At 38.3% G+C, this 19164-nt stretch overlaps 1 protein-coding gene across 1 annotated transcript in view; it reads left to right on the forward strand.

The window, feature by feature from the left end:
• PPP2R3C (protein phosphatase 2 regulatory subunit B''gamma) overlaps positions 1 to 19164 on the forward strand; it is a 26609-nt gene continuing 7445 nt past the window's right edge. Inside the window, exons 1-10 of the mRNA XM_028507003.2 lie at positions 1 to 195; positions 373 to 565; positions 5095 to 5222; positions 5875 to 5979; positions 6569 to 6681; positions 7285 to 7382; positions 8221 to 8291; positions 17158 to 17290; positions 18460 to 18515; positions 18595 to 18670. Coding sequence (XP_028362804.1) covers positions 508 to 565; positions 5095 to 5222; positions 5875 to 5979; positions 6569 to 6681; positions 7285 to 7382; positions 8221 to 8291; positions 17158 to 17290; positions 18460 to 18515; positions 18595 to 18670 — 838 coding nt within the window. The 5' untranslated portion in view covers positions 1 to 195; positions 373 to 507. The remainder of the gene's footprint in view (positions 196 to 372; positions 566 to 5094; positions 5223 to 5874; positions 5980 to 6568; positions 6682 to 7284; positions 7383 to 8220; positions 8292 to 17157; positions 17291 to 18459; positions 18516 to 18594; positions 18671 to 19164) is intronic.

Below are 19164 nucleotides of genomic sequence, written 5' to 3' on the forward strand. Positions count from 1 at the left end.
TGACCTGGATAAAAGCTCGGCGGCGAGAGAAAGACGATTTTGAAGGCTTGAATGGCAGACAGTGCTGACAGGCAGTATTGAACGTGTCTGTTACTTTCAGGGGAATCTTTAGGGCCTGCAGATATTCGCAAAGAAATGTCAAAGGATTCCTGAGTCACTGGTGCCCACGCGTCAAAGGCCCAAGATGAAATAAAAGTAAGGACTCCCTTATCCTGCCTTTTAAAATCTCCATTGTAAAATTGGGAAGCTGCCTTAAGGATACCATTTTCCATCTCTTTCACATCTGCTTCCCCGGCTGTTAGTGTGATTTCCATATTCTACGCAGTGACTACATTAGCAGCAACTACATTAATCGTTTTTTTGCTTCCCTAGCCGGCTTCCGCCAGTGTCCAAGATGGCGGTTGAGCAGCCTTCCCAGTCTTTCTGAGGTTAGGTGGTGTTTGACTTCTGAGCTAGTGGCGGGTTTAGTGGTGAGCATATGCCAGGGCTGCTTCGCTGGAGTCATTCATGGACTGGAAAGAAGTTCTTCGCCGGCGGATCGCGACGTCCAACAACGTTCCAAACAGTGAGTTTGGGAGGGGCCGCCCGCTGAGATAGCCCGGCCCTAAACTCCTAGTGGTGGGGACAGAATGGGTGGAGCAGCAACTCGGAGTCGCGCTTTCCGGTTCTGTAAAAACTCGCCTGACGCGGGCCGAGTGGAAGGAATGTGGTTTAGAGATCCAGAGAAGTATGACCCATAGTTCCCTGGGAAAGGATTTGCGAGAATGAGAAGCACACAGTTTTAACCTAAGACTTGTGAGGAATGAGAACCCTGGCTCCAACAATTCTTGGATCCTACCACAATCTAGAATCCGTTGATACTACCACCTTTTTACTATCATTTTTCATTTCCCTCCTTATCCATTTCAGATTGCATAATCCATTTTTCTTTGTCCTTTCCCCCTCCTTCACACTTGCTTGTTAACCAGCCTGGTTAAAACTATCTTCACTGTTTTTCACCTTCACCAGGGCAGCTGAAAATGGCTGGAAAAAAACGGAACATAGCGCATTGTCTCACTTCTAATTCATGTTCCTTAATCTAAAGTAGGTGTTTCAGTCATTCATTTACACTTCTGTGTTTCCCTACACATTCACTCTCCTGCACTCTAAAGCAGTTCTTATCTCCCAAACCTCCAACCTTCCAATGTAGCCTACCTACTGCTTACCTTTAGGTGATGAACTTATATACATAGACATTTGAGAAAGGAGAAGCAATCGAAGAACTTCACCTGTTCCCATTTACCATTTCTATCAGTCCCTTAACTCCATAGTTAAAAACAGGGAACTGGCCTTGGCTGGTGTGGCTCCGTGGATTGAGTGCCAGGCTACAAACCAAATGGTTGCTGGTTTGATTCCCAGCCAGGGAGCATGCTTGGGTTGCGGGCCAGGTCCCCAGTGTAGCGCAGGTGAGAGGCAATCACACATTGATGCTTCTCTCCCTCTCTTTCTCCCTCCCTTCCTCTCTCTCTAAAAATAAATAAATAAATAAATAATCTTTTTTTAAAAAATGGGGGACTGCCTATGCTCCTTTTCGAGACAGTCCTTCCATTTCAACACTAGATTGTGTCCCCTTTCTTTTATTCACTGACTTCACTCTGGCCTTATCCTTTCTCATTATTATCCTCAAACTTTCCTTATTCTACTGGATCATTTCCATCAGCTCTAACAAACATGCTGTAATATCCCCTATCTTAAAAAAAAAAAAATCATTGCCCTGGCTGGCATAGCTCAGTGGATTGAGCGCGGGCTGGGAACCAAAGTGTCCCAGGTTCGATTCCCAGCCAGGGTACATTCCTGGGTTGCAGGCCATAACCACCAGCAACCGCACATTGATGTTTCTCTCCCTCTCTCTCTCTCTCTCTCTCTCTCTCAATCTCTCTCTCTCTCTCTCAATCCCCCCCTTACCTCCCTAAAAATAAATAAATAAAATCTTTAAAAAAAAATCATTGGATGTCATATGCCCCTCCAGCTTTAGCTGTATTTCTCTGCACCCTTTATAGGAAAACATCTTGAAAAAGCTATCTATATTTGTGCTTTCTCCTTCCCTTCACCCTTAAAACCAACTTCATTGCATGTCTGTTATGTACCAAGTACTCTTCCAGGCTACAGCAGTAAAAAAAAAAAAAAACAACCACAGAAATCCTTGTTCTTGTAGAACTTACACTTCAGTGCTGGAAGAGATGATAAGTAAATCATATAGGTTTGTACAACTTCTATTTAAGGTTGTTTCTTTCACTGGTGTGCTAGATCCTCCTATGTGGTGGATCCCATTTTTGCCTACTCAAGGATATGTCCCCTCTCTCATGCATCATCAATTTTTCTTTCTCAGTCATTCCCATGAGCATATGAACATGGTGATATTTCTCCCATCTTAAAGAAACTCTTAAAGAGATTCTTGTCTTAACTTCCACATCCAGCTCTGCCTCATTTCTCTGTTCCCCTTATAGCTCTCCTCTTATACATACTTCTTTTTCTTGGTTTCTGAGAGATATACTCTTAGTTTTTCTCCTGCCTCACCAGTCATCCCATCTTAGTCTTTGTGTTTTCTTCTTCTTCTCCCCAACAACTTAACATTGAAGTAATACAGGTTTGGGACTTAGAAAGTAAACTATAAAAGTTGAAATGATAGAGGAAGACGATTAACAGAAAAGAAGAAAAGGTCAGAAAATAGAATCAACAGAGTGTGGCCTCACAAAAGCTGAGAAAATGTCAGAATCATCAATGGTATCAAATTTAACAGAAACCAAAGATGGGTGCGTCCATTAAACTAAGCAAGGGGATAGGGAATACTAAAGGGTAAAGGGGGCCAAATATATGGGGACGGAAGATGATTTGACTTTGGGTGGTGGGTACACAATGTAATAATATACAGATCATGTAGCACAGAAATGTACACTTGAAACCAATATGATCTTCTTGACTAATGTCACCCCAATAAAATTAATTTAAAAATTAATAAAATAAAACAAGCAGCTAGGTCACTGGTTGCCCTGGCAAGAACAGTTCCCATAGGGTGAGTGGTAAGAGTAGAAGCAGAATTTCATAAAGAGGGGATGAGAGGTAAGAAAGCAGAGATGGTCAACATAGAGTCTCACTTGAAAAAGTGAACGAAAAAGGAAGGAGTTATGTGTGGCAATAGAAAGGAAGGAGTTTTGGGGGGTGATGGGTGAGACCTCTGTATATTTGTAAGTTAAAGAAAAGCCAGTAGAGATGAAATTGAAGATACTGAGCGGGAGGGATACCTCTCTTCCTGAAACTGACAGAAGAAAGTAACTACAGATTTGATACCTTCCTGCTTTCCTACTTCATTTGCATGTTTATGGGTATCCATGCCCAGTACTCTGCTTTTGATGAACTGGGAGAGATTGTCATCTATTGAGAGTGAACACAGAGGAGGTTTGAGGAATTTAGTGACAATTCGGAGCAGTCACTAACCAAGTGGAATAAGCCAAAGAACATCAAGGGCAAATAAAATATGTACTGGTGTTTTGAAAAGCTGACTTGTTAATTAGTAACCATGAAATAAATTTGTGGGGCCAAAATTTCGCAGTTTCTCCCATGGTATTAAACCATGATAAAGAAAAAGATAGATTATAAGATTGGTCCCAGGGTAAAAATTTTTAACATGACACATATGGCAGAAATGCAGGCATAATAGGAGTTTAGGGGAAGAACTAACTACAGGCATGTTGAGAAGGAAATGAGACCAGGAAAAGGAAAATAAACCTTTGAGAAAATAGACGATTAATTGAAGATCTCAGTGAGGCTGAAGTGGAGGTATTATGGCAGTGAGGTTTTGAATAACCAGAAGAGAAAAATGATCTAAGAATATATTAGAGTTTAAGATTTTAGAAGAGGAGCAGGTAAGACCTATGGTCTTGCCATGGAACTGGGTGACACAGTAGAGTTGAAAGCCTTCAGAGGTAAGGGGTTATGGTCACCCACATAAAAGTCTGTTCTTCCTTGATGATTGCAGGACTTTGAAGTAAGGAATGCTGCGTACCAGTTGTCATGGTCCATAATCAAGTGTGGAGGAATGGGCCAAATGACACAGCCACATGCCTGCAGTGGGTGGATTGGAGGGTGGTAGTGTCCAGATACGTGACCTTCAGATGAAAGGGTTTTGCATTAGGTAGAGGCACAGTGATTATGAGGCTGAGATTCCATGAGGTCAAGGGCTGTGCCTGTTTTCTCACCACTGTAGCACCAATGTCTAGTACAGTGTTCAGTATGTAGTAGGTGTTTAGTAAATAGATTGGCCTGAATGAATTAAGAGCATGCCAGATATCTATAAGAAAGGCAGTGACTTGAAGAAGAGAAGAGTACAGTGATTAAAAAAAAAAAAAAAAGTGGGCCCTAGATGGGTAGCTCAGTTGGTTAGAGCATTGTCCCAATAAGCCAAGGTTGCAGGTTCAATAGGTTAAGTCTCTGGTCAGGGCACAGATAAGAACCAATGAATGCATCGGTAAGTGGGAAAACACACAGAAGTTTCTCTCTCTCCCTCCCTCCCTCCCTCCCTCCCTCTCTCCCTCCCTCCCTCCCTCCCTCTCTCTTTCCCTTCCTCCCTCTCCCTAAAATCAATGGAAAAAAAAAAAGTGGAGGGCCAGCTGAGAGTGTTTGAACATGTAGGGGAGGCTCTTTCAGTGTATGGTAGTGATTCTTGGTATTTCAAGAAAGTTAATATAAATGTTTAGTGTCTAAGCACAACTATAAAGGTTTTTTAAAGGCTATGATTAGATTGTAGTAAATAGCTGACCTGAGACAAGTATTGTTTGATTTTAAAAGTGCTTTTTCCCAGGTTCAGGGATTAAGAAGTACAAATTGGTAGGTACAGAATAGATGGAGGTGTTAAGAACAGTATAAGAAATGGAGTAGCCAGAGAACTTATATGGACGCGAAGTAAGAAGGGAGCATTGCTTGAGGGAATGGGGGATACCAGGTAGAGGTGGGCAAACGGTGAAAAATTGGAATAACTACAATAGCATAATCAATAAAATATAATAAAAAATAAATAAATAAAAGTGCTTTTTCCCCCTTAATCTATTTTGTTAACAGAAAAAAAAAGTGAACAAGAATTAAAAGATGAAGAAATGGATTTATTTACCAAATACTATTCAGAATGGAAAGGAGGTAGAAGAAACACAAATGAATTCTATAAGACCATTCCCCGGTTTTATTATAGGGTAAGTGGTATATAAGCAAATGTCTTGCAGAGTTTATAAATAAAATGTGATTTTTTTAATGAGAAGAATATTTTACAAATAAATTGAAGTTTATATCTAATAAAAAGCCTGAAAACATAATGCAATAGAATAACCACCACTACTAATAAAAATTAGAGAGAAAAGCCTATAACTCAAAAAGAAAGGGAACTTTCGGTTCTTATGCCAATTTATATGAAAACTCAGGATTTTATCAGCTCCAAAATAATAAGATGCACTAGAATGAAAGAAATATATAAATATAAGATATAACCTTCACAGAGCAGGGCTGGGTTTAAACCCCTGTTGATCTTCATATAGTCCTAGTTTAATTCCATATTAGTCTAAGGTTACAGTGGAAGCAGTGCTCTAAGAACACAAAGTGAACTTGGGCTACATACGCTATTAGCTGTTCTGGGCAGGGGGTCAGGTCTTTTGGTCACTGATCTCTGTGGATCTCTTATTAAATGAACTTTTTAAAGGGATGATGACTTGAAGCAAAATTGAGGTACAAAAAGTAATTTGAGGCAGCAGAATACACAGTTATTTTATGAGCCTAAATACATTTTACTTAATACTTAATCCAGTAGACTAGAATTTAAATGTAGAAATTAACTCAACAATGTATTTTTAGCTACCAGCTGAAGATGAAGTCTTATTACAGAAATTAAGAGAGGAATCCAGAGCGGTCTTTCTGCAGAGGAAGAGCAGAGAACTCTTAGATAATGAAGAATTACAGGTAAGGATGGACTAAAAGCTTGCTTGGGATGTTGGCCATTTCTTGTTTGTACTACCAATACCTAGTCATACAGGATGTCAGGGCGTCTTAACGGAGAGGTGCCTGCACAGTGGGTGAAAGCACCAGCTCTTGAGAGATGGTTCCCAGCAGAATCAGCTGCAGAGCTTGCGTGGGCCCGTCTCCTAGGATAGTTTTGTTTTTTAAAGTCCCTAGGTGATTCCAAAGGGAAGCCAAAGTTGAGAACCACTCAACTCACTACTGTAAGGTCAAACTGCAGGGGTCCAAATCCCAGCCTTGCTCTGTGATCTTGGGCAATGGACTTAACATTTCTGTGCTTCAGTTTTCATCTGTAAAGTAGGTATAATAGTATATATATACAAATAAGTATAAATATATGTATAGATTAAAGAGATACCATATATGTCTATTTTTTATGATGTTATTAATCAAAAGGATAATAGGGGATGAGATTCATCTTAATATTAACTCTGCTATCAGACGATAATTGTAATGTAAATTACATATTTGACTACATTTTTAAATTTTGTTCTATTAATTGTAACATCTTAAATGCTGCATTTTTTCTAAGAACTTATGGTTTTTGCTGGACAAGCACCAGACACCACCCATGATTGGAGAGGAAGCAATGATTAATTATGAAAATTTTCTGAAGGTTGGTGAAAAAGCTGGACCAAAGTGCAAGTAAGAATAATGTGCTTAATAAAGGAATATGTTACATTAAGCATTTTAACATTTAATTTACTTTTGTTAGAGAGAGGGGAAGGAAGGGAGAAAAAGAGGGTGAGAAACATCAATGTGTGAGAGATACATTGATTGGTTGCCTCCTGTATACACCTCCAACTGGGCACCAAACCCACAACCCAGGCATGTGCCCTGACTGGGAATAGAACCTGCAGCCTTTTGCTTTGAGGGACAATGGCCAACCAAGCCATACCAGTTAGGGCTACATTAAGCATTTTAGATGCCTCAAATAAATGTTAATGAAAATTTAAGTCAGTAGTATGACAATTTGCGTCAATTTTCAGTTAATGAAGTTTAACAAAATTAGAAAAGAAAGTTACATTGGTACAAAGTTATTAAAAAGTATGATTTATAACACTACAGGCCTTTGTTCTTAAGACAATAGGATGCAAAGACATATGACAATATTTTTGAACTGTAGTTCTGATTTTTTTCACCACTTTGGTTTTTACTTGTTTGAATTTATGCTGTTGTTTGCTAATTCATATAGAAGTCATTTTTATGTTATGTTGACAGATTTTAATCTGTATTTCCTTTCTTTAGGCAATTTTTCACAGCAAAAGTCTTTGCTAAACTCCTTCATACAGATTCTTATGGAAGAATTTCCATCATGCAGTTCTTTAATTATGTCATGAGAAAAGGTGCTTTCATTTTCATTGTGGTCCTTCTATCTGGGAATCAAGTGGGTTTTTGATCTATGTTTTTATAGTATCCCTTCCATTTGAAACATCTCTTCGTAACTTTAAATAGTAAAGGTTCTCATCTTTTGACCAATATTTTTTTCCCTATTATGATTTTCTCTTGGAACTTATTAGAGCTGAGATTTTTCTACCATAAATTTGATTTCACCATTTTAGAAAAGAAACAAAAACTTCACATACCCTAAAATTACTAGCTAACTAGATATATCAAAAGCTGAACGAAGACTTTTAATGTATGGTGTTTTGAAATAATTTTAATTCACTGGCCATTTTATCTTACCACTATCTTATGGGTTAAGATGTCTGATAGTTTCAAACTCACAACTATAGCATCAGATTCAAGGAGTTTTTACTAACTAGGAGCTGTTATGATTCCTGTAAGTTCTGTAATGACCTGTGAAGTCCTATGTGTACCATCTTCAACTAATGTTTGGTTGCAGTAATTAACCTCAGTAGAATAAAAGCAGCTTGTTGAAAACAACATTACACTCACTGTCCCTATTTGGTGGAACACCAAGTTTAATAAGAACAATATCCTCAAGGACATCAACTTTATTGTCATTTTAGGCATGGTAGAATTGTTGATATTTGCCATTAATTGTATGGTATGTTTTGTTTCATACAATTTGGGGGTTAACAAATAAGTAATATGTGTGAGAATAAAGATGATCATAGAGTTACTAGCTTGTCCCTTTAATCTAGTTCTTTACCTCCCTTCGTCCATATATATGCCAAAGGGATAGCTCTTAATACGTCTTATTTTCTTGTTTATTCTCAGTTTGGCTTCATCAGACAAGAATAGGACTCAGTTTATATGATGTAGCAGGACAAGGATATCTTCGGGAATCTGTAAGTATAATCTACTTTAATTATTATTATAGACATCAAAATGTTAACAGTAGTTATCACTGGGTGTTGGAATTACACATGATTTTTTTTGTTGTTTCTCTGCCTTTGTTTGTTTGTACAAATAATGTGTTACTGAAAAACTTTTAAAATATATATTGACCACAAAAATTCCTGTAAAAGCCTTTTACAGGAGAAAATAAGAAGAATGTAGTGCTTTAATAGGATTAAAATCATTGAAGAAACATTGGAGAATTTTTGGTTATTCATGAGTGTTGTCATTGTGTGACTGTTTTAAAATGTAAGAGCCAGGAAGGTTTCCTCTTTTAGGAAATATAAAAGAGAAAAAGAATGTGACTGTTTCCCTGCCTATGGGTTTGGGTTATAACATCAGTTATCAAGAGGCTGTTTATTTTCTATTAGGTATTAATGTATAAGGCCAGGTTATCAACAGAGAATCATAATCTCATGATACAAATGGCTATGCTTCCTGTAAGTGTAGGTATCTAAATTATATAGACATTCTTCTTTTCAGCTCAGGCTTTCCCCCCCCCAAATATAGAGTGCTTTTTAGTGTTGCCAGGAAAAGGGTAAGGGGATTAAGCATAAATATGAACCAAGTTAATTAATCACTTCAATAAATATTCATATAGAAGATTTAAAAACATTCCCTGTTATAGTTTGTCTCCTGTTATAATTTGTTACAGTCTGTTTTATCCACATTTATGTAGAGAGAATGTTAGATCATACTGAACATTAACACTTAAAAACCTTTCTAGGGCCCTGGCCAGTGTCGCTCAGTTGGTTGGATCATTGTCCAGGAAAATAGAGGGTCGTGGGTTCTATTTCCAGTCAGGACACATGCCTAGGTTGTGGGTTAGGTGCCAGGTTGGGGCATGTACAAGAGGCAACTGATTGATGTTTCTCTCTCACATTGATGTTTCTCTCCTCTCTCTCCCTCCATTCTCCTTTCTCTAAAATTAATGAACAGCCCTGGTTGGTATGGCTTAGTCAGCTGGAGCATCATCCGGTAAACTGAAAGGTCATGGGTTCCATTCCCAGTCAGGTCCCATGGCTAGGTTGCAGGCTCATTCCCCTGTCAGGGCAAGTGTGAGAGGCAACCAGTGGATGTTTCTCTCTCGTTGATATTTCTCTCCCTCACCCACTCCATTCTCCTCTCTCTAAAATCAATAAGCATGTCCTTGGATGAGGATTTGAGAAAAACTTTCTAGGGACACAGTACAATTCTTGAACTTTAAGGTTCAGATCAACTTGACAATAAAAGGTTCTTGCTTATATCTGTTTCTCTATAGCAAGAAAGACATATTAGCCACCTGTTGATACTTACTCAGATCACATATTGGAGTAGCTCTGAGAAATCTTGTCAGCAGTTAGTTGGTTACAAGGCATACTTCCTTTTTTTCTTGCCTCTTTCCATGAATGGAAACAAAAATTGAAAAAGGAATAAAGGGAGGGGAGAGGAAAGCACCAATATCTCTAGTTGTGTTTAAAAGAGAGTAATTTTCGCCCTGACTGGTGTGACTCCATGGGTTGGGCGTCATCCAGCAAACAGAAAGTTTGCCAGTTCAATTCCCAGTCAGGGCATATGCCTGAGTTGCAGGTTAGGTCCCCAGTTAGGGGTGTGCAAGAGGCAACCAATGGATTTCTCTTGCACATCTACATTTCTCTCCCTCACTTCTTCCCCTCTCTTTAAAAAATAAATAAATATTTTTTAAAAAGGTGAGGGGGAGTAATTTTCCTTCTTTTAAAGAAAAGAATATTTCTTCTACCCTGGGCATTTTGCTATGTGAAACCAGACTTTGTGTCTTCCTTAAGACAGTGGTTTCCAGAGCCAACATCTGTAATTTGAGTAGCATAGGCAAACTTTCATTCACTTACTAAATCTTAAGCATTTACCAAAAAATTAGTGCCAAGTACTATTCTAAGCCTCACTCATATGGAACTTTTTTCTAGCAGATTGGGGAAGCAGACAGTAAATTATAAGCAAGATAATTTCAAATAATGACACATTCTACAGAGAAAAATAGAGACTGGGAAAGAGTATGACTAAGGTTGGGGGGCCATTTTAGATAAGATGAAAGGGCTGCTTCTTTGAAGTAGTGATTGATTGAATTTTAGCAGTGGTGAAGGATTATGAAAATGCAGTAAAGCGGGGACAGCAAGGTCAGTGCCCCCAAGGCAAAGTTAAAGCTGGCCTGTTCTAGGAACAGGAGGGAGTCAGTGTGAACAGAGCAGATGAGCCATATAGTTAGAGTGACAGGAGATGAAGCTGGAGAAGTAGGCCAGGACCACGTACAGGGCCTTTTGGGACCATGGTAAGGAGTTAGGTTTTCATTTTGACACTAATGGGATGCCCTTAGAAGTTTTAAGCTGAATCTGTTAGAATATGATTTACTTGTGAAAAGATCGCTGTGGGTGTTGTGTGGAGAACAGGTTGTAAGGATAGAGTGAACAGGAATAGCCAGGCAACTGCAATAGTCCAGGTGAGGGACAGTAGCACCCAGACCAGTGTGATGGCTGTAGAAAAAAGCTAGTAATGGATTAATTTAATATGTATCCTGGATACACACACACACACACACACACCCCAAAATTTGCTACTGGATTAGACACTGGAGGTAAGGAATAGGATCCTTAGTGAAGGAAAAGTAGGAACCAAAGATGAGTTTACAAATTTTGTTTTGCATGACTGTCAGAATAGGGAAAAATGGGTGAGGATTAGGGTTGGAGACGGTAAGAGTCCCATTTCGGACACACCAAGTTTGAGATGCCATCTGTTCGACAACTTAAATTATAAAGTATCTCTGATGAAGTAGAAAAATTATACTTTACAATAGCTAAAGCAAAAGTAACAAAATTATTACAATAAGGATAAAAATTGAGAGGTTTTAAATATAGAATCTTGGAATAGGAAAGCCTTTCTAAATATGACAAAAGTCAGTATAAGCAACAATAAATTCAACTTAATTTTAAAAAATCCATAGACTCAGTAAAGATATAAATAAATACATAAAACCTGTAGGCTATAATAAACAAAGCTAACAAAACAAATTGAGAAGAATACCTGAAACTCAGTCATAAACAAATAGCCAATTAATTACCTTAATGTATAAAAAGCTCCTAGACATCAGAAGAAAATGACTCCTAAACCAAAGCAAAACTGGGCAAAGGAGTGTATTTTGAGGAAAGCAATATACAAATGATTCTTCATCACAAGAAAAAAATCTTAGCTTCACATAATAAGAAAAATGTCAAGTAGGGTCTATTTAAAATGCCACTTTTCATGTATCAGATTGACAAACTCAAACAGTTTGATAATGCTTTAAATGAAGGAATATAAAATAGGCCACAGTTTCTAAAACTTTTTCACTTCACAGTACTCTTATTGCCTCAATGGCTTTTTAAAAAATTATATTCTATTAACTCTGCTATTACAATTGTCCTGATTTTTCTCCCTTTTCCCCATTCCACCCACTATTCACTCAGACAATCCCCCCACCATTGTTCATATCCATGGGTCATGCATACAGTTCTTTGGCTACTTGCTTTCCTATACTGTACTTTACATCCCCATGGCTATTCTGTAACTACCTATCTGTACTTCTTAATCCCCTTACCTCTTCACCCATTTCCGCCCTCCCATCTGGCAACCAACAAAATGCTCACTGTATCCAGGATTCTGTCTCTGTTTTTCTTGTTTGCTTAGTTTGTTTTTTAGATTCAATTATTGATAGGTTTGTATTTTTTTTTACCATTTTGTTCATAGTTTTGATCTTCTTTTTCTTAAATAAGTCTCTCTAACATTTCATATAATAATGGTTTTGTGATGATGAAATCCTTTTTTCTTGTCTGGGAAGCTCTTATCTGCCCTTCAATTTTAAATGATAGCTTTGCTGAGTAGAGCAACCTTGGTAGTAGGTCCCTGCTTTTCATTACTTGGAATATTTCTTGCCAATCCCTTCTAGCCTGCAAAGTTGCTTTTGAGAAATTAGCTGACATTGTTATTTATGGGAACTCCCCTGTAGGTAAGTAACTTCTTTTTTTTTTTATATATATATATTTTATTGATTATGCTATTACAGTTGTCCCATTTCACCCCTTCTCTCCCCTCCACCCTGTACCCCCCTCCCACCCACATTTCCCCCTTTAGTTCATGTCCATGTGTCATACTTATGAGTTCTTTAGCTTCTACATTTCCCATACTATTCTTGCCCTCCCCCTATCTATTTTCAACCTACATTCTATGCTACTTATTCTCTGTACCTTTTCCCCCCTCTCTCCTCCTCCCACCCCCCTGCTGCTAACCCTCCATGTACCCTCCATTTCTGTGGTTCTGTTCCTGTTCTAATTGTTTACTTAGTTTCTTTTGGTTTTGCTTTAGGTGTGGTTGTTAATATTTGTGAGTTTGCTGTCCTTTTACTATACATGTCTTTTCTTTATCTTCTTTTCTTAGATAAGTCCCTTTAGCATTTCATAAAATAAGGGCTTGGTGATGATGAACTCCTTTAACTTGACCTTATCTGAGAAGCACTTTATCTGCCCTTCCATTCTAAATGAGAGCTTTGCTGGATAGAGCAATCTGGGATGTAGGTCCTTGTCTTTCATGACTTGGAATATTTCTTTCCAGCCCCTTCTTGCCTGTAAGGTCTCTTTGGAGAAATCAGCTGACAGTCTGATGGGAACTCCTTTGTAGGTTACCGTCCCCTTACGTCTTGCTGCTTCTAGGATTCTCTCCTTCGTTTTTACCTTGGCTAATGTAATTATGATGTGCCTTGGTGTGTTTCTTCTTGGATCCAACTTCTTTGGGGCTCTCTGAGCTTCTTGGATTTCTTGGAAGACTGTTCCCTTTGCCAGATTGGGGAAGTTCTCCTTTATTATTTGTTCAAATACATGCTCAATCTGTTGCTTTTCCCCTTCCGATTCTGGTACCCCTATAATTCGGATATTGGAACGTTTAAAGGTACCCTGGATGCTCTTAATCTTTTCCTCAATTTTTTGAATTCTTATTTCATCATGCTTTCCTGCTTGGTTGATTCTATCTTCCTTCTGGTCCACTGTATTGTTTTGAGACTCATATTCCTTCCTTTCACTATTGGCTCTCCTCCGCGTGTCTTCCTGCATCTGTTTTATGGTAGTCTGCATTCTTTCATCTAAATTTCGTCCAAAATCAACCAGTTCCGTGAGCTTTCTGATCACCAGTGTTTTGAACTGCGCATCTGATAGATTGGCTAATTCTTGGTCGCTCAAAAGGATGAGTCCTGGGGGACTGATCTGCTCTGTTGAAAACATGGTTTTTTTTTTCCCCCTGTCTCTCCTTTTTTTTTTTTTTTCCGGTCTGGTTGCTCTTGTTACGGTGGAGGCCGGAGCCTTAGGTGCTCACCGGGGCTGGGCACCCCAGTCGCTAGATTGTGACGTTATATGTGGGGGCGGGGCGTGAGCGGAGCAGGGCGGGAGAAAACAATGTCGGTAGTTCCGTTCTCCTGGACTCAGACCCTTGTCTGGGCTTCTGGGCCGCGAGTTCTGCCCTGGTCCACAATCGCTACCCCTCTGGGTCTGCCAGCCGCAGCTTGTGTACTCAGTGATCGCCGCTGCCTTCTTGCGCGCCGGATGGCTTTTGCGCCGATTTCGCGCCAAACCTTCCCCCGACCTCCGCGCGCCGCCGACCGGAGCCAGCCCCGCGCCCGCCCGGCTGGTCTTCTCCTACCAGTCTGGATGAACGCGTCTACTTCAACTTCTTGGCTGCCCGACTTCCATTCAGATAAATCCTCTGCTGGCTCTGGGTGTTATTCTGATAGTAAATTATTGTTGTAAATTATTGGTTTTCTAATCTTGGTTGTACGAGGAGGTATGGTGCGTCCACCTATTCCTCCATCTTGCCGGAAGTCTCGGTAAGCAACTTCTTTTGTCTTGCTGCTTTTAAGATTCTCTGTTCTTTATCCTTTGTCATTTTAATTATGATGGTTCTTGGAGTGGGCCTCTTTGCATCTGTCTTGTTTGGGACTCTGTGCTTCCTGGACTTGCATGTCTATTTCCTTCACCAGATAAGAGAAGTTTTATTTTATTTCTTCAAATAGATTTCCAATTTCTTGCTCTTTCTCTTCTCGTTCTGGCACCCTTATAATTCACATGTTGGAATGTTTGAAGCTGTCCCAGAGGCTGCTTATACTATCCTCATTTTTTTTTTTATTCTTTGTTCTTCTGGTTGTTCTGATTGGTTATTTTTTCCTTCCTTATGTTCCAAATCATTGATTTGGATCTTGGCTTCATCCACTCTATGGTTGTTTCCCTGTAAATTGTTCTTTATTTCAGTTAGTGTATCCTTCATTTCTGACTGGATCTTTTTTATGCTGTTGAGGTCCTCACTGAGTTCCTTTGAGCATCCTTATTACCAGTGTTTTGAACTCTACCTCTGATACATTGTTCATCTCCATTTCATTTAGCTGTTTTTCAGGAGTTTTGATCTGTTCTTTCATTTGAGCCATGTTTCTTTTTCTCCTCATTTTGGCATTCTCCCTGTGTTTGTTTCTGTGAATTAGGTAGAGCTGTTTTGACTCCATGTCTTGGTAGTGTGGCCTAATGTAGTAGGTGTCCTGTAGGGTCCAGTGGCACTACCTCCCTACCACCCAAGCTGGGTACTCAGTGTGCTTCCTTTGTGGGTGCTGAGTTCACCCTCCTCTTGTAGTTGAGCCTTGGTTGCTGTTGGCAGATCAATGGAAGGGATTTACCCAGGTCAGTCAGCTGCAAATATTGGCTGTGACCACTGACCACCAACCTCCACATTCCATGAAGGATCAGCTGTGCAGGGGTGGGGTGGTGGTGCTCTTGACGAGGTCTATAGCTGTCTACTGGTTGCACAGGCCCTGGTGTTAACCTTTGCAACCATTTCACGGATGTGGTTTAATTCCATAATTGCCACACTTCCATTCAACTGAATTTCTGATGGTTTTGAGTGATGGTGGTTCTACATTTTAGTTGTAATTTTAAAGTGGTTGTGTGATGGGGTGAACAGTGTCTGCCTAAGCTGTGATCTTGACTGGAAGTTCCCTCAATAGTTTTTGAATAGTGCTTCTAGGCCAAAAGAAATACTTAAGTTCCATTTATTAACCAGCAAGGCCCAATTTAATGAAAGTATTCATTAAATTTATTTTGTTAGCCATTTGAAAAAATAATACTCTTAAGTTAAAAAGTATATTTTCATGGAATGTGTATGCCTAGGAGGCACTATACGATGACTCACCCTGGGAATTAGGTTGCACAGTCATCCTCAATTCCTCTTTCACACTTAATTTTCTTGTGGCACTTGCTTTATTACAGCAACCACAAAGAACCTAGCTTTGCTAAGATTGATGTCATCAAAAGGAATGTATATTTTAAACTATGATGCAAATATTAACTGCCTTGAGCCAAAGCTCATGCAGTGTCTGAAAGATGTTGTTAATTTTCCCACAAAAATTTAAAATATCCTGCTACAGCCTTGTGTAGCACTCCTAGGGCATGATTTGGGAACTGTTAATACAGCCCTCACATTGCTGTGGTAACAATGGTGGGAGTATAAAATGGATGTGGCCTTTATGTGGAGGTGGGCAGTTTGCCAGTGTCTATCAAATTATAAATGTGCACATATTTTGACCCAGCAATTCCACTTACAGAAACAATATCCTATTATTCTCCCATATTTATGAATGAAAATTTTGCTTAGCCACTATAGTATTGTTTTAGTGTTGCAAAAGATTAGAAACAACCAACCTAAAGGTCCATCAGTAGAAGACTAAATAGATTATGGTATATCTGAAACAATACATAGCTATTTTTTTTTAAATAGAAGCTCTCTGAGAGCCAATGTGGAATGACTACAAAGTATAATGTTAAGTGATAAAAGCAAGATACAGAAGAATGTGCATGGTGTGCTGCTATATTCTGTATAAAAGAGTAAGGGAAATTATACATATGTATTTATAGGCCTGTGTGTGCATCAGAAGCTGATAATGTAGGCTATGTCTGGACAGAGCAGACTTGTAAGAGAGACTTTTCAATGAAAACTTTTTCATTTCTTTTGAATTGGGAACTGCAGAATGTATCACCTATTAAAAATATTTTAATATTTAAATAAAAAGTAAATTAGTAGATGTGAAAGACAAATAACATACGATCTTACCTATAAGTGGAACCTAATGAACAAAATTAACTAACTAGCAAAATAGAACCAGAGGCATGGAAACAAGGAACTGACTGACAGCAACCAGAGGGGAAGGAGAAGGAGGGTAAGAGTGGAAAGAAGGGGAAGGGACTAGACGAATAACATGTATGAATGACCCATGGACACGGACAACAGTGTGGGGATGGACTGTGGAAGCAGGGGGTGGGCTGGGCAGAGGAGGGCAAAGGGGGAAAATTTGGGACAACTAAAATAGAATAACAATAAAATATTTTTTTAAAGATTTTATTTATTTATTTTTAGAGAGGGAAGGGAGGGAGAAAGAGAGGGAGAGAAACATCAATATGTGGGAGCCTCTTACGTGGCTCCCACTGGGGACCTGGCCTGCAACCCAGGCATGTGCCCTGACTGGGAATCGAACCTGCGATGCTTTGGTTCACAGCCCACGCTCAATCCACTGAACTACACCAGCCAGGGCTAGAATAACAAAATATTTAATTAAAAAATGAAAAAGTAAATTAGTAAAAACAAATTTAATATAAAAATTTCACCACTAAGCTAGTTATGAATTTATTACATCATTAATATAGTATTAATATTGAATAATTTGCAGCACTGAAATTATATTGCAGTAGCTAATGAAGAAACAAGATCAAACATTTAACACTTTAAAGTTTTGTTTTCTTCTTTCAGGATTTAGAAAACTACATATTGGAACTTATCCCAACTTTGCCACAGTTAGATGGACTGGAAAAATCTTTTTATTCCTTTTACGTTTGTACAGCTGTTAGGAAATTCTTCTTCTTTTTAGACCCTCTAAGAACAGGTAAAAGAAAATCTATCTTAGATATTATAAAAATAGTATTACTTTTAAATCTCAGTAACTAGAAAAAAGTCTTGAAATGTCATTTTTTTCTAATATGTCATTGCCATTAATATATAAAGATCTTTTTTTACTTGCACCAGCTGTCACTGGCTGGGTGACAGTGTGCATGTCTCCAAACCTCTGATCGTTTCTTAATCTCTAGAATGAAGTATGGACTGGGAAATCTATGGCTGTTTCCAGTGCTAAGAAGCCAGTTATTCTGATATAAGTTGCTATTCTGATATGTAATATATTTGAGAGTTATGCTTTTTGTTGAAATATATGAATTGGGAGAATGGAACCATTTAGCCGTAATGTATTTTTCTTTTTCTCACTTTATCCTATATGAGTATCAGATTAACAAATTTGGCCTCATTAACAGCAAATTTTATCAACTATTCTAACCTATTGAGACTGAAATACATATAACTGGGGCAGAGGAAGGGATAGACATGAGGCCCACATCAAAGTCCTTGAGGGTCTTGTCCTGGAAAATCTAGCTATGAGTGTAGCACAGTATGTGGTAGCTGACAATCTTTTTTTAAAAACACCTCCATTATAGGTACATACGCATCTTTTCCCTTCAAACTAACAGTTTTAACTGTTACATACCAGGTACTATGCTAAGCATTATACATTGATTCTTTCATTTCCTTCCCATAACCTTAAATGGAAGGTATTACTTTTATCCACATTTTATGTGTGAAGTGGCATTTATATTCCAGTCTGTCTACTTTTAACCATGCCTCTGTATTACTTCCTATTCCAGAACCTGCCAAAGAAAAATGGAGATAGTCTCCTTGTTTGATTACTAGCTGCATCCTTTTCATTTCCACAAAATACTCAGAACAAGTTTTTGGAGAATCTGGTATCAATGTAATTTGGGAAAGAATACACCAATTGAATTTATGTAGTTGGGGGTATACAGGTAGCCATATGAGGTAGAAACTGTTAAATATTCCCCCACATTTCCCTTTTCATAACAATATATAATAAAGATGTTAGAGCATAAGAACTAAGAAGCTTTAAAATATCAATTGTGTGACTGTTCCTGTAAAATAATACTATATAAAATTGAGTGGCTTGTTTTTAAAATGCATTAAGTAACTGTATTTTTTTGTTCTTTAAAGGGAAGATAAAAATTCAAGATATTTTAGCATGCAGCTTCCTAGATGATTTATTGGAGGTAAATATGCTTTTAAATCTACGTTTAAATTACATCATTTGACAGTTGCTATCTTCTAACTGTCTCTGTGTTCATTTAGCTAAGGGATGAGGAACTGTCCAAGGAGAGTCAAGAAACAAATTGGTTTTCTGCTCCTTCTGCCCTCAGGGTATATGGTATGTCACTGTACTAACGCCAACATTTGAACTGCCCATTCCTTAGTTAATTGGTATTCAAAGGACATTTTTATACATATGCTAATTTATGTTAACATTCCCAGTATTCTAATTACCTTAAGATTTAGTATTCTAGATTACTAAAATACTAAAATTTAGTTGTTTTTAAATACCAATGTTTAAATTTTTGTAGTGTTTTAAGTTATTACTTTCTCTTTAGTAGAACATACAGAATATAATTTGACCCTTTTTGATTCAGAAGCATTATGGACATCAACCATGGTCTTCCATTGTGATAAAGTGCTGCCCTTAGGGTCCACAGAGGGAGGTATTCTAGGGCCTGGTTTCCAGTTTTCTTTTTTTTTTATAATGGGTTTTTTTTTTTTTTTTTTTTTTTTTAAGATTTTATTCATTTTTAGGGAGGGAAGAGAGGGAGAGAGAGAGAGAGAGAGAGAGAGAGAGAGAGAGAGAGAGAAACATCAGTGTGCGGTTGC

Source organism: Phyllostomus discolor, chromosome 1 (assembly GCF_004126475.2).
Source record: "Phyllostomus discolor isolate MPI-MPIP mPhyDis1 chromosome 1, mPhyDis1.pri.v3, whole genome shotgun sequence".
Classification (NCBI taxonomy): Eukaryota; Metazoa; Chordata; class Mammalia; order Chiroptera; family Phyllostomidae; genus Phyllostomus; species Phyllostomus discolor.